The sequence below is a fragment of the Phocoena sinus genome, chromosome 3, assembly GCF_008692025.1.
Source record: "Phocoena sinus isolate mPhoSin1 chromosome 3, mPhoSin1.pri, whole genome shotgun sequence".
Classification (NCBI taxonomy): domain Eukaryota; kingdom Metazoa; phylum Chordata; class Mammalia; order Artiodactyla; family Phocoenidae; genus Phocoena; species Phocoena sinus.
This window is the reverse complement of record NC_045765.1, coordinates 27,913,818-27,928,403: the sequence shown is the minus strand read 5'-3', so window position 1 is coordinate 27,928,403 and position 14,586 is coordinate 27,913,818. Positions and strand designations below refer to the sequence as shown.

Below are 14,586 nucleotides of genomic sequence, written 5' to 3'. Positions count from 1 at the left end.
GCCACACCACCTGCTCGCCATCTGCCTGAGAAAATCCTCTTCCCCGCTCTGCTGCCGCCGCCAGTGCCCGTGAGGAGCGGAGGGCTCTGCCGAGTAGTGCCGCCTTCTCACTTTCTCCACGCCGAGCCTCAGGCCCTGTCTCCAGCAATCTGAAGGCAGGCCCGCGTCTGTCTGCTTCCTCTTCGAGCCCCGTCACCAGCAAAGGGCCCGTCAGAGGTTTCTCGGAGGGGACACGGAGAATGCAGTTCGGGTTGGGGTCTGGTTGTATCCTAAACCAGAGCCACGTGGGATCCCTTTCAGAAAGTCCATGCGTCGATGGAAACTGCGAGTCTCATTCTCACTGTCATTTACGGAGCGCATTTTCTGTTCCAGGCATTTACGGAGCACATTTTCTGTTCCAGGCCTCACGCTAAGTTTTATATTGCGTATAATGTTCGTAACACCCCTGCAAGATTGGTATGGTTGTTATTACCTGCATTCTAACAGAGGGAAGGCAGACTTGGAAAGTGAGGTGCTGCACCCACGATCGCACAGCAGTAAGTGGAACAGGCACAGCTGAACCCGACATCCAGTCCAAAGCCAGCGCCGGGAACCGCGATGCTATGCTGGGCACTTATTCTGCCTCTCTCAAAACACGGCCTCTGCAGTTAGGCCGGTCTGAATGCACGTGTTAGTCCGGCTACTGCTACGTGCCTTGAGGAAATTACTAGTTCTCTCTGAGACTTTTCATCATCTGTAAAATGGGAATAATGATGCCTACCCCCACGGAGTTAAGGAATGATTAGAAATCACACTCATATAAGGCACCTGGCAGGTAATGGTAGCTCCATAATTAAGAGCTATTCAGAGAATGACCATGCTGATCATGGGGCTCTGAGACATAGCTGAATGTGGGTAATTAAAAGACTTTTTCAGGTCTTTGGTTCTTGCTAAGTAGTTCACGTGTGTGCACATGTGTGCGTGTGTACGTGTGTACGTGTGTGTGTGTATGTGTGTGTGTGTGTGTGTGTGTGTGTGTGTGTGTGTGTGCAGGGGCGTGGGTCTGGGACTCCTGTGGGTGTGAGGCCTGGGGTTGGCTGCCCGGGGCAGGGAGGCTGTCTGACCGGCCTCATAGGAAGCCTTTGGCTCTCTTGTCTCAGGCTCAGGCCCATAGGTGGCACTCTGACACTGTCTATTGGGAGCACAGCTACAGCTGAGAAAGCCACCAGGGAGCCCTGTTCCCCAGCGGCAGTCTGCCCCTCAAGCTTGTCACTATACACATAAATCCCCCTGGGGACAGGACACCCGGGGATGCCAGCTCCCTTCTGCTCAGCTTTACCAGGTGGGTGCATCAGACAGGCTGGGGACTGTCTTGAAATTCTCGACGTGCCTAGTGCCTTCAGATGGGTGCCCTGGGATGGCTGGAATCTGGGAAGCCAGGAGGGTCCTGGGGAAGAGGACCCAGTCACGGCTTTGCTGACCCCAGTGAGGTGCAGTGAGGGGTTCAGCTACTCAGGAAACCTCCAGGCGAAAGTCGGTGGGGGGGGGGGCTTTGGAATCATGTAGCCCTGGGTCTTAACCCAACCCTACTGCTTACAAGCTTGGGCCAGTAAGTCAAGCCCTTTCAACAGTCTGAGGCTCAGTTTCCACATCTGTAAAATGGGAATCGGTAAGTCCTTCCTCACAGGGGAAAAGATGACTAAAATGCCAAGCAGAGTGCTTGACACATCATCCATACTTTACAGATGTTAATATGGAGGCAGGATAATGTGTTCTAGATGCTGCTGGGTGAGAAGAAAGGAGGGAAGGGTTATTCTGGAATTAGCCTGGATTTCTGGGGAGGACAGGAGAACTGGGATCTCTATCCCAGCCCTTGTTGGCTGATCTGAGCCTGTCAACCGTGAAGGCTGGCCTTTTAATCCTCCATCCCTGTATCCTCCTCAAGCTGGCACCAGTGCTTCCAGGGCTGGCTGTCTTGAGGACAGGGAAGGGAGGTGGGGGGAGGACCTGGGAATCACCCTGGAGGGAGGTCAGTATGGTGGGTTCAAGGGATGCCTCTACTTGGAGGTACTTTAACTCTCAGAGACTTAATTTCCCCATGTTCAAGAAAGAAAATACAAATATTACATTTCCTCCTTATCTCACTGCATCACTGTCGAGACTATATGGGGTCCTCTATGATGGGTGTGAATGTGATACAACTGGGCAGCCCCCAGCAGTGCTGGGGAGAACGGGAGAGTTGCTGGCAAATGCTGTTTTGGAGTGACCCATAAAGTGGACTTATCCACTGTCCTTGGAGTAGGGAGGGTCGGCAGTGAACAGTGCCCCTCCCTGGGCCGTGGATGGTAGGGGGCGGGGCCTCCTGTCATACCTTGTAGCCATAGGGGCAGGCGCAGCGGTACTGCTCCACGGGATCCTGGCTACATGTCCCGTTGTTCTTGCACGGGCTGGAAAGGCAGGCATTGCACTTGGCCACAATGTTGATGTCCACTGGCCCTGGACAGCAAAACCAGAGTGTTGGTGGCAGGTCCCCAAGTAGGCTCACTGTCACACCTCCCTCCTCCTCTGCTCTGGCCCCTCCCTCAGTCAGCTACCAGCCCCTCCCATCTCTGTCCAGAGGGCAGCTGGCCCTCCGCAGCCAGCACATCCAGTCCAGCTAGAGTCCCATTAATTCAGCCATCATCCAGAGAGGAAAAAAATCACAGCGGGACATCATTCAGAAGCACTTCTCAGTCAAATCAATTACTGTAATTAGCCTGATCTGATTCTGGTGCTAATCTGTAAACAATGCACCATAATTAGAAACCCCTTGTGTATCTTTATGTTCGGGGAGCTCTGGGCCCAGGCTCCATTTGGACCTCTCATTTTTCCTTCCCCAAACACCCCACCTCATAGTCTGTGCAGGGCTAAGGAGGGCACAGTGCCTGGGCCAAAGGCACACATCACATAGGAAGTTCCCCTTGTAGAACCCTTGAGTCGGCAGGAAGAAGTAAGAAATGGGCCCGGAAGACACAGCAACGATGCTGATGAGGGATTACCGTTTCAACTGTGTCCTGCTCTCCTCGGCCATCAGGGCTGGAGGGAGGGAGGCCACGTCCCTACACAGAGCTTTGTAACGGGCTGTGCTACCGCTGCAGCCAGTGTTGACAAAGCCCTGGATAATCAGGCCCTATTTCATGTCAGGACTTTAAATGATCCCAGGATAACAGTCATCAGTTTGGAGATTGGGTTGAGATTGACCGCAGGGTGAGTCTGACCATTTGTGGGTGGGGTGAATAGAATGGGCTGATTGAGAACCAATGCCAGCTGGCTCAACTCTGGCTTCACCGAAGAACAGAGACATCGTCTGTTCCAGGGAGGCTATGTGTTCCAGGGACACAATGAAGTTTTAAAGGTAAAGTGTACCTGTAAATCAGAATAAACATTGAGGCCTTAGGTGATGAGCAAAGGACATTAACAGGCAAGTGTGTAGTACAAACGGAAAGTAAATTTTGGGGAAAAAAAATAGTTCCCCCAATAATCAAAAACAAAATATGAGGGGATATAATATTTTACCTATTGAATTAGCAATGATTGCAAAATGAGATAAAAGAATGCAAGGGTCTGATGAAAAATGCACTCAAACGATGCTCCTGGGAGTGAAAATTGGTTACAACCCTTTCTGGAAATCAATTTGGCGTTAAGTGTGAAAACCTTGGCAATGACCATATACTTTGGCTCAGTAATTTCTGTTCTCTGAATCTTATTTAAGGACATAATTTTAAGTAGAGAAAGACATTTACGCAGCCGTGGTCAGAAAAAAATTGGAAATACTCTGAAAGTTCAAAACCAGGAACTGGTTAAAGAAGTTATGATGGAGTGTTACAGCTTGGTGGTTGAGACCATGCACTCTGGAATCAGAAAGACCTGGAATTCTCTTAACTGTGTGATCTCGAGAAGTCATCTAACCTCAGTAAGCCTCGGTTTCCTCATTTTTAAAAGTAAGAATACTAATAAAGTAGTCTCCACAGAGGTGCTGGGGAATTAAATAAACGACTCCATGGAAAGTGAGAATTAAATGAAACAATACATGAAAAAGTGCCTAACATAATGCCTGCCACATAATAAGAACCCAGTAGTAGTTTATCATGATATTCATGCAGTCAAATCAAAATCTCATGTGCCCAAAATGTGCTGTAGTAAAACGCTTATGCTCTAAGATGGTTGGGTAAAAAATGCAGGTTAGGGCTTCCCTGGTGGCGCAGTGGTTGAGGGTCCGCCTGCCGATGCAGGGGACGCGGGTTCGTGCCCCGGTCCGGGAGGATCCCACATGCCGCGGAGCGGCTGGGCCCGTGAGCCATGGCCGCTGAGCCTGCGCGTCCGGAGCCTGTGCTCCGCAGCGGGAGAGACCACAACAGGGAGAGGCCCGTGTACCGCAAAAAAAAAAAAAAAAAAATGCAGGTTCAAGATTTTCTCAACTACGCAAAAATATGTAGAGTAAGAGGTCAACGAGGAATATGTAGAAATGGCAGCACAGGGACTTAGGGGAGCGAATGACAAGTGGACCCTTAGATGCAGGTCCACATCAGTTTCAGCATCGATTTTAGAAGTCACACCTGTTGAGATGCCTAGCTCTGACAGGCTGCTGGAGACACAGCAGACCCTGCAGGGGGCAGGGAGGGGCGGAGGGGTGAGTCAGCACCTACCTTTGCACTGGAAGCGGTGGGTGGGGGTGGTGAGTAGGAGTCGGTCAGCCATGGGCTCGGGGCTACTGCAGCGGGCGATGCCAGGCTCCTTGTACCCGGCCTTCACCCACTCCGAGAGCCAACGCAGGCTGCAGTCGCAGTGGAGTGGGTTGGTTCCCAGTGCCCTACGAGGCAGAGCAGGAAGTCAGGCTCCCCCGCCCAGCTTGGCCCATAGGCCCCGTGGTCTTGGTCCTCTGGAAAAGCAGGATTTTCAGACTTTGGCTAGATTGGGGGTGTCTGACAGGAGGACCAGCAGAGACTTCACTGGGGTGAAGTCAGTAACTCCAGACTGTACCTCCAATCCCTGCAGATGTTTCAACCCCACCCAAGCCCCTCCCATCCCTCAGGCTTTGCTCTCACCTACCCTGGTAAGATTCCATCCTCAACTCACCCCCAATCTCAGCCCCTCCAGGAGGCTCCCTGGACCTCTGGCCATTGATGTTCTGGCTCTCTTGCCCCACTAAAGGTTGCACTGGAGGATGTACTCTGCAGAGAAGGTTTTGATACCCAGCAACCTAGGAAGCAGCTTCAGACCACTGCAGGAGCTCAGAACATGCCACCCCCAAATATGCTGCCTCGTCTATTGACTATTTTGAGGTGAAGGCACTTGAGAAACAGCGGATGCTGCTTCTAGCTAAAAGCAGGTCATATTTCCTATGAGAAAGGTACCCTCCCCGGGCCAGGAAGAGAAGGGCGTTGATACCAAAATGGATCTGTACAAACCAACCTACTAAAATAACGCTGATCTTCCATCAGTTTCTGCGTGATTTCCTAGTCCCGGTCCCATGATTTACCGCCCCCAGTCCAAGCTCCTCTGTCGTGTCAGAGCCCCACGCTTCATCATTCTTTGTGTAAAAATGGGGCCCCATGGCTTCTTTGGGTTTTCATTCTCCTTTTGAAGACTCCCACATACACATAAAAATATTAATACATGTGTATGCTTTTCTCCTGTTAAGCTGTCTTATGTCGGGCCGGCCACAAAGCCTAAGACACTAGAAGGAAGGTTCTCCTCCCAGGCACCACTCAGCTTACAAGTGCAGGGGAGGGAAATGGTATCATCCAGTGAAGACACCTCCAAAGTGCTGTTTGAGGCAGAAAAGACGAAAACTTCTGCTGATTTTTAACCATAGCCTTTAACATTTCTATTTTTTGAATGTTTTATGATATGCATACATAATATATCAGTGTTATATATGATATGTGCACAATACAAAAATAATTAAATATACAGACAGCAGGTATACAAACTCAAGCATTTTCACCGGCAGAGGTATGTAATACCTAGTATTTATGGGCCTCAGTCTCCCCTGTGTAAAATGGGAGGGGACTACCTGATGCCAAGTGTAGAAAGAATATGTGCTTTGGCGTCAAGGCAAACGTGGATTTGAACCAGGCCTCTGCCACCTACTAGCTGTGCAACCCTTGGACCAGTTCTTCAGCCTTTCTTAACTTCGGTTTCATCATGCCTAATAAGGAGATAAAAATGCCTTACTGCTGTAAGAAATATATGAGATAATTCATCTAAAGTGTTGAGCACATAGTAAGAGTTTTATGTTCGTTCTTATTAAATATTTACATTGTTTACATAATTGATTATGTCTCTGAAGGCATCCGAAGCAGAGAACACACAATGTGCACAATGTGGGTACATTTTTGTAAATAAAACACACTCTATTCATATGGAAAAAACCATACTGAGGTGGTAGCACTGATAGTATTATCTCTGGCATTATAATCTTTTCTGTTTTGAGGAGATGCACGTGGGGGAGAAACAGGGCTACTTACAGATGGGAAAGAGAGGTCAGGTCATTGAAGGAGCCTTCGGGAACGCTGGAGATGTCGTTGCCATGGAGGGTTCTGAAGCAGAAGCACAGGTTAGAAAGTTAACCCCCAGTAACAGCTCTGAACTCAGTACACTCTCTTGGCGTCCCAGGCTGGCCCAGCCATGCCTCTGAGCACGCGGAGCCCCACTGCCAGCAGCAGGAGGGGACCTCTCCTTCATGTCACGTACACTGATGTTTCCGTGCCCAGATCAGCAGCAGGGATGTTGGGAGTAGAGGGTTAGGGAAAGACAAAGATGAATCAGACGGACTTGGGATGGAATCAGAAATCAGCCCCTTTCAGCTGTGGGACGTTGGGTGAGTTACTTTCCTTTTCCTGGCCTCCATTTTTGCACCTGAAACATGGAGACAGAGAGCAATCTAGTGAAGGCACTGGGGTTTCAGAGATAATGTGAAGAACTATGGTTGAGACCAGAAGTTCTGGAGCTGGGCTGCTTGCATTCAAACCCTGACTCTGTCACTTACCAGCTGTGTGACTATGGGGAAAGTTACTTACCCTCTCTGTGCCTTGGTTTCCTATCATAAAATGGGAATGAAAGAAAGTAAAAAGATTTGCCACAGAAGGTACCTTCGGTTGTGGGTGCATTAGTCCACGTAGAGCCTGGCATTTTCTAAGCACTAAATGGTTAACCTTATTAATATTTGTAAAAGGTCTTGAACAATGCCTGGTACAGATCAAGAAACTGGTTCCCTTCATATTCACCTAAAGAGATTTTAGGGAGATTGAGAAATGTTGTCAATCCCAGCTCAGAAGACAAAGGGAAGGGGGCACTCAGCTCCTGGGGAGACTCCCCGGAGCCGGACACTCATCTTTATGGGAAAGGGTGTGGCATTACCCACACACATATGTGGGTGTTGTTCTTGTGTGCACCTGAGTGCATTATCCGACAGTGTGTCCGAGGGGCCAGGCAACCTGCTTGGCTTTAATCATGGCTCTCTCCACCCTGCGGTGTAATAGCTGGGAGCTATGCTCACTTGCAGGGTGGTGGCACACACTGAGCTTTCAATAAGTGCCTGGAGAACAGGTTTTTGAAAAAAATGGAAGGAACACGGCCCTGCTGCTCAAGTAACAACATGAGCAAATCCACAATTCGTGGGTTATACCCTCCATGGAAGGATTAGTCATCCACTGCATACAAAAAAAATCCCCAAACTGCTGACTCACTTTGGGGCTGGCCCGTGAAATGCAAGGAGTGACATTCGTAGAAACTCAAAGGTTTCCTTAGTGGCTGCTGGGCACCGTCCCCTGGGCTGTGAAGGGAGCCCTAGTTAAACAAAGGGGGTGATTAACGTTGACTGTGAAAGCGTAAGCAGGATAGTAACTTATGAATCTGCTCTTCTGTTTTCCTTTTCACTGATGTTAACTTGCCCTGGGTCTTTGGCTGAAATATAGATGTGAGCTTAATTACACTTAATAATGAGCAGGGCCTCTCAAGCTAACTGAGCATCAGGGCTAATACACATGCAGATTTCTGAGGCCCATTCCCAGAGAGTCTGATTCAGTGGGTCTGGGGTGGGGCCTGAGGTTATGCATTTCTAACACCCACGTGCCAGCACCACCCCCCCCCCCCATCCCTGGTCTCCCTGAATGGCAGTGTGAAAGCTTTCACTGAAGCTTAGACAGCCAGGACAGCAGGATGAGGGTACCCAGTCCCCTAAAGAGTGTTCGTGGAAGCTTCTCACCTCCCTGAGTAAGAAGGGGCTAGAAGCGCTTCCTCACACTTTTATCAGTACCATCTAGTCTCTAATCCATGTGGTTATTTATGAATCACACCGGCTCCCGTCTGCTATTAACTTGGATGACTTCACGGCTGCTTGCTGTTTGGCGGACGCACCCAGCCCCGCTGTTAATCATTTCTGAAGGCGGCTCGGGCTCTGGGAGAGGCACAAAGCCCTAATTTAAAAACACCAAATGACCCAAAGGCAGCTTTGGTACTGTGACCCCTGCAAGTTGCATTCCCATTTATTACGAGCTGATCCGCTGAGGTCTCTATAAACTGCAGAGTAATGGGGCTGTGATTTACTGGGACAACGCTAAAGAAATCTGCCTACACTGCACGTTCTGGCTCCTGGTTTGGCCCCCAAAGAAGGACTCTTGCACGTCCAACCACCCTCCTAAAGGATGCCAGGGGAGTGGCACAAATGTGCCCTCCCAGGAAGCACTAAGCACTCCCCCTTTCCCTCTCGTTCTCCCTTACACCTCACAGGGAGCTGGTGCAGGCAAGCAACTCTGAACTGGGAATGACTCACCTTCAAGCATCCGGGACTCTTTTTTCCCTCCCGACTCTTAGGAGGTGTTAAGGAAGACTAGGGAATTTCAGGATGCAGATGATGACATCATGAGAGCAACTGGAGGGCATAACCATTCCCTGTCAGTTCTGGGTTGCCTGAATCTGGGTCTCCGAATCTCTAGGTGCTCACAGTTTGTATGACAGATGACGGAAACTATCCTCATCCTAAATGTGGGATGGGGTGGGTGAATTCTCTTCTGAGCAACACAGGCCACTCCCAGGTGACCTGGGGTTTAAGGTCTGGAGTCAGACAGCCTGGGTTCGAATCCCTATTCTAATAATCACTGTCTGTGTGACCTGAAACAACTGACATTATTTCTGTGCCTCAGTTTTCTCATCTCTAAAATAGAGGAATTCTTAGTATCTACTTATAGTAGATACCTTTTGGGGGGTATGGGTTGATCAACATCATTCTCCTCTTTCCTGTAACAGTTCCTCCCCCTTCCATTAGGGAATCACCCCTCCCCACTTTTGAGTCCAAGTGGTCTGGCCTCATGGGCAGAGCTATGGACCAGGTCTGTCCAATCGGAGTCACAGTGATTGGTTTGAGGTTGAGTATGTGACCTAAGTAGGCCACTGAGAGATATTTCTGGGGCTTTCCTTGGAACTACTAGGACAGAGACAGTTTCATTTTGAGAGGCAGAAAGAGATGCATTTCTGACAGTACCACTGGAGTACCTGCATCCAGCCATAGAATCTAATCCCTACTACTGCATTTTTCAGTTACCTGCATCGATAAATTCTCTTTTTCTGCCTAAGGTGGTTTGAACTGATGTTCTTTTCCTTTAGTCAGGAAGGGATCTAATATACTGCTTCCTAAGCTAGGATTTAAAGATACAATGCAAGTGGTTCAGCTGGTGCAGGACACACTGCAGGGCCAGCACACGGTAAGCCCTCACTCGGGTCAGCCACGATTATTGCAAGCATCATCACGACTCCTTCCCCTCTGTGTTCTTGGACATATTTGGGGCCATTCCTCTCAAGGCGTTACCCGCTTAGAGTAGAAGCGTGAAGGTATGCAGCCTATCATCCCAAAGGAGCCCCGTGGAGGATTCCAGGAGACACACTGAATTTTACCAGAGCTGCCCTGTGTCCATCACCTTTCGGCCCATGTCTTTCATGCCACCCCACTCATTAATTCTCATCCCAGGCCTCTCTGGGCAAGGAAAAAAACACTCCATTTCTAAAAAGGCCGTGTCCCCCCCCCCGCCGCCCCAGTCTTCAAGAAAAGTCTGAAACGAGAGGCAATAAAAATAGATGATAACCTACAACGGAGCAGGATGGAAGGTGGTAGAACACTGGGCTAGAAGCCAGGAGACGTGGGTTCCAGCCTTGGTTCTGCTCCCACCTTATGACTAGTCGGCCGCATCTCCTCCTGTTCTCACACCCAGAAGCCACATTCCAGCCACACCTGGAGCTTCCTGTACATCCCACCCCTCCACCCCCATGCACATGCCCTTCCTGACTTCCAGGCTTCTGTCCAGTGCATTTATATTTTCCCTGCCTAGAATGTTCTTCACTCCTATCCCTATTTGGGTAACTCCCTCTGGCATCCCAGACTCACCCTTGGGAGCAGAAGTTAAGAGCAGTGATTCTGAGAGTAAACAGTCTTGGGTTCAAATCCCAACTTTACTCTCTCCTCGTTGTGTCACTTTGGGAAAGCTACTCAATTTTGCCAAGCCTCTGTTTCCTCATCTGGGAAATGGGGATAATGGTGGTATATTCTTCATAGAATTGATGGGAAGAGTGAATATGACGATGTAATAAAGCATTTAGCCCAGTGTGCAGTGCATAGTCAAGGTTTAACAAATGTCAGCAGTGATAACTATCTCTCAAAGTCTTTCTGATGGCCAGTACTGGCTTCCATGCCTCTCACTCGTATTCCTATGGCTCTTTCACAGGCATCACCCTGTACTGTAGTTGTCTGTCTATTTCCCGTTCTAGACCGTGTGCTCTCTGAAAGCGAGAACTGTGCTACATTCACTATTTGCGCCCCACCTGCTGCGGTATTTAGCATAGCATTTAGCTCACGGTGGGCATTCAGGAAAGGAGGAAGAGGTGAATGATGTTGAGCAAGTCAATAAACCTTTCTGAGTCTGCCTCCTTGTCTTATAAATGAGTGGTTTGGACAGGGTTTCTGAGACTCACTCCCCACTTCTAAAATTCATAATTAAACTTTTTTTTTTTTTTTTGGTGGCACAAAAGGGCCTAACCAGGACCACAAGGAGTCACCTGATGTTCAACAGCTGGTCAAAAATGGAATGGGGTTGTCTGGGAAGTGAGCGAGCTCTTAGTCTCTGAAGGTAATCCAGCAAAAGGGCGAATGGAGCCCTTTGCAGAGATGCTGTAGGGAGGGTCCATGCCACCTGCTGAGCAGTGGTGAATAGCTACATGTGCATAAACAGCAAGCACAGTCTTATTTCAGGGAACAGGAGCTAAAACAATACGGATGATGACAATCCCGCTCGCTCCCTCACACGCACACACGGACACAGTCCTGGCGCTAACTGATTCCAGGTGGCCCTCCTGCAGCTGGGGCCGGGGGGTGACAGCTGGGACCACACGCACACCAGGCACGTGGCTTGGCGTGGGGCAAAGATCAGGGAACACACAGATCCCTGAAAAGGGACTAGAACATCCAGGAGGATGTTCTCTTCTGGCTATTTTTAGATTAGGAGTGAGGTAGGAGAAGCACATTTTCACACAGAGTTTTGTTCTCAAAGCTCCTTGACCAATATCCTGTCTCTGAAATGTATTCATATCCACCCACAAACACACACACACACACACACACACACACACACACACACACACACACACACACACACACACTCCCCCTCCTCTCTCTCCTTCCTAAATGTCAGGTCTTTCTTGCTGCTTTCCAGAACACTTTTTGGCCTTCGTCTGTGGCTGAACCTTGCTGCTTATCCTCCTTCCTCACCCCCGACTGCCAGCATCCCTGGGTCTCTGGTTATTTCTGAACTTCTAATCAAATTAATGAAACCCGTTAGAAATGAGAAAAGAATATACGAATGACCACATGCAGTTACAGGTACTGCCATCTCTGATTTCCAAAATCCTGTTTTGCTACCCAACCCCCCAAATTATAAATATGTTACTGCCTTCAGTCATCTTTAACTCTGTCTTCATTTATTACAGAAATGATTTGATATTACCCGTTAGCTATCAATGGTTTTTTTCATGTATGTGCCCATGTTCCCTTACAGTCCTTCTTTATGATTATCAATGTTATAACTGATATGGTTACAGTTACTAGATAGCAGTGTGGAAACCTGTCTACCACTTAGTGTTATGTGGAAAAAGAAACCTAATTTGTATATATGTTACAATTGTACATATATACAGTTATAATTGTAACAATATACAAATTAGGCTTATTTTTCCACATAATGCAATGGGGTAAACAGGTTCCTACTCTGCTATTAGTTTTCCTCTTTTAGTAATTGCACTTCATCGACTGGTTGCATCACGCTTTACTTAAATATTTCCCCACTGTGGCCTTCTGGGTAATATTTAAAATTTAGGTTAAAAATAACAGTGCAACCAAGCTCTTAATGCAGAGAACCTTTCTCTCGTTTTGGATACCCTTTCGTAAAAATTCCTAGATGTGCAATTACTGGGAGAAAGGATACAAATACCATAAAAGAAACGCAGCCCATAAACATTTTAATTTTTCCTGCCTTGGCCCTTATGCAGAAAATGGTTGCTCCCCACTGAGGTAGACAGTTGGAATGAGGGCCTCTAAGATCCTCTTTTATCTACAAGAGCCCATGATTCTAGAATGATGGTGCGAAAAGCCTACTCACTCTGAATTCAAGAAGCAAGCACAAGTGTGTTGCATGTTTTATGTGGACTCCTGGTGAACTAATGACAGCACTGGTTCTGGAGTGACACCAACGAGGTGCTGAGGAAGGAGGAAATCCTGGACAGGGGGGTGATGTGCACCCCACCACCCTGGTAGACAGACAGATGGACAGGCAAACGTTCTCTTTCTCCCTTCCACATGTTGAGCTGTCCCAACCAGAACTACTCTAATTATGAACATAGGCACACGGATCCCATTGAAATGGCAGGTCACACCCCCTGGCAGCCAAGCTATGCCCAGAACTGGAAGACTGGGATGGGGGACAATAGATTGGGATTGAGGGGGGATGGCGGCGGGGGTGGTGGTGGGGGCAGCAGGTCCAGCCCCAGCCAATGAGATGAGCCCATCTCCCGTGGTGTTCAACTCGAAACAGGGAAATGGGTTCTGCTGATGTTTCCGTTCTCGAGCTCCCCAGAGAAGATAGATAATAAAATAAGTGACAGTAACAGATTGTACACTGTCAGCACGGGTACTTCTTTGCCCCCCACAGAATTGATTTTTAATAACAGCACAGATGACATGTGGCGGGAGCTGTCGCCGACACTGGTGTTTTGTGGGCCTCAATAAATCACATCAGCCTGGAGGCTCCGAAATGGACCTGCTCATTGGGTGCTGTTTGCTGACCGTAACTGGGTTATGGGAAGGATCCCGGGGCTCTGAGTCAGGAGGCTGGATTCTGCAACCTCCTGACTGCTGAATCTTGGGCCAGCGACTTCACCAATCTGGGTCTCAGTTTTCCCATCTTTAAAATGGACATAACCCTCTCAACCACACAGCATTATGAGGCAATGACCGTGAAAAGCCCCATAAAATTATGGTTTTCACTACTATAGTCATAATGGGCCAGAAGGGAAAGAAGTTGATAGGTTTGGGGGCAGAGTGTCTGGCATCTCTGTTCTCATGGGAATATCAAAGGATCCTCCCTTGCCAACAAAATAGGTGCAAGATGGGCAGGCAGAAATATCAGGTGACAATGGGCCCAGGGTTGGGGTGGCAGTGAGGTGCCATTCCTGCTCTTGCAAGTGCTCACGTGAGAACTGTCACACCACATGAATATAAAGTGTCTACCATGGGCCAGAGCTGTGCTAAGTGCTTTACGTACAGTATCTCATTTAATCCTCATAAGACCCTGTGAGGCAATTACCATCGTTATCTGATTTCATGATGAGAAGACACACAGCTAGGGAGGGCCAGAGCCATGCCTGGAAAGCAGGGGACTCCATGGCTATCTTGCCTTTGCTCAGAGCTCATTTGCCTCAGTTGGCTGTCCACTACCCTTGTGTAGGCCAGGGACAGGCAGGTATCATAAGGTGACAAGAGATGGGTGGGTGATGTGGAGGCTGCAGACTGCAGAACTCTGTTCAAAGGGGCGGGACGGCTCAGCCCTGCAGGAATGCAGAGGGGAGCCCTGGGAGGCCAGGTCTCTCCATTTTCCAAGAGAGTGTAGAAGTCAGGATTTACATGAGAAACCTCCTGATATTTAAATGTTGGCAACTTATTAAAACTTTAAGGATGCTTTATGAGTCGACTCGGTTGCGAACGGATGGCTACGTGTGTGCGCCGGCCCTGGCCGCTGGCTCCCAGCTTGGGCTCTCCGCTGCGTGAGCCTGGTTTCCTTGCGGAGGTTCACAGTTAACATCGCCCTTCTGAAGCCAGAGGGACCACCTGTGATGTAACGATCATCAGAAGAGCGGCCAAGTGCTGCACAGTGGGGGGTGCAGAATATAACTGCACAGAATCGCAGATCCTAATCCTTGCAAGGGATATGCTATGGATCCCATTTTGCACATAAAGAAGTGGGAACTCAGAGGAGTTAGTGATGTGTGCCAGGTTCCACAGAGGAAGTGAGCGGGAGCAGGGAGTGA

At 48.8% G+C, this 14,586-nt stretch overlaps 1 protein-coding gene across 1 annotated transcript in view; it reads right to left on the bottom strand.

Annotated features, from left to right (window-relative positions):
* SLIT3 (slit guidance ligand 3) overlaps window positions 1–14,586 on the bottom strand; it is a 612,652-nt gene that overhangs the window by 49,332 nt on the left and 548,734 nt on the right. Inside the window, exons 24-26 of the mRNA XM_032625797.1 lie at window positions 6,489–6,560; window positions 4,665–4,828; window positions 2,351–2,475 (exon numbers count right to left, since the gene is read on the bottom strand). Of these exons, the coding sequence (XP_032481688.1) occupies window positions 2,351–2,475; window positions 4,665–4,828; window positions 6,489–6,560 (361 nt within the window). The remainder of the gene's footprint in view (window positions 1–2,350; window positions 2,476–4,664; window positions 4,829–6,488; window positions 6,561–14,586) is intronic.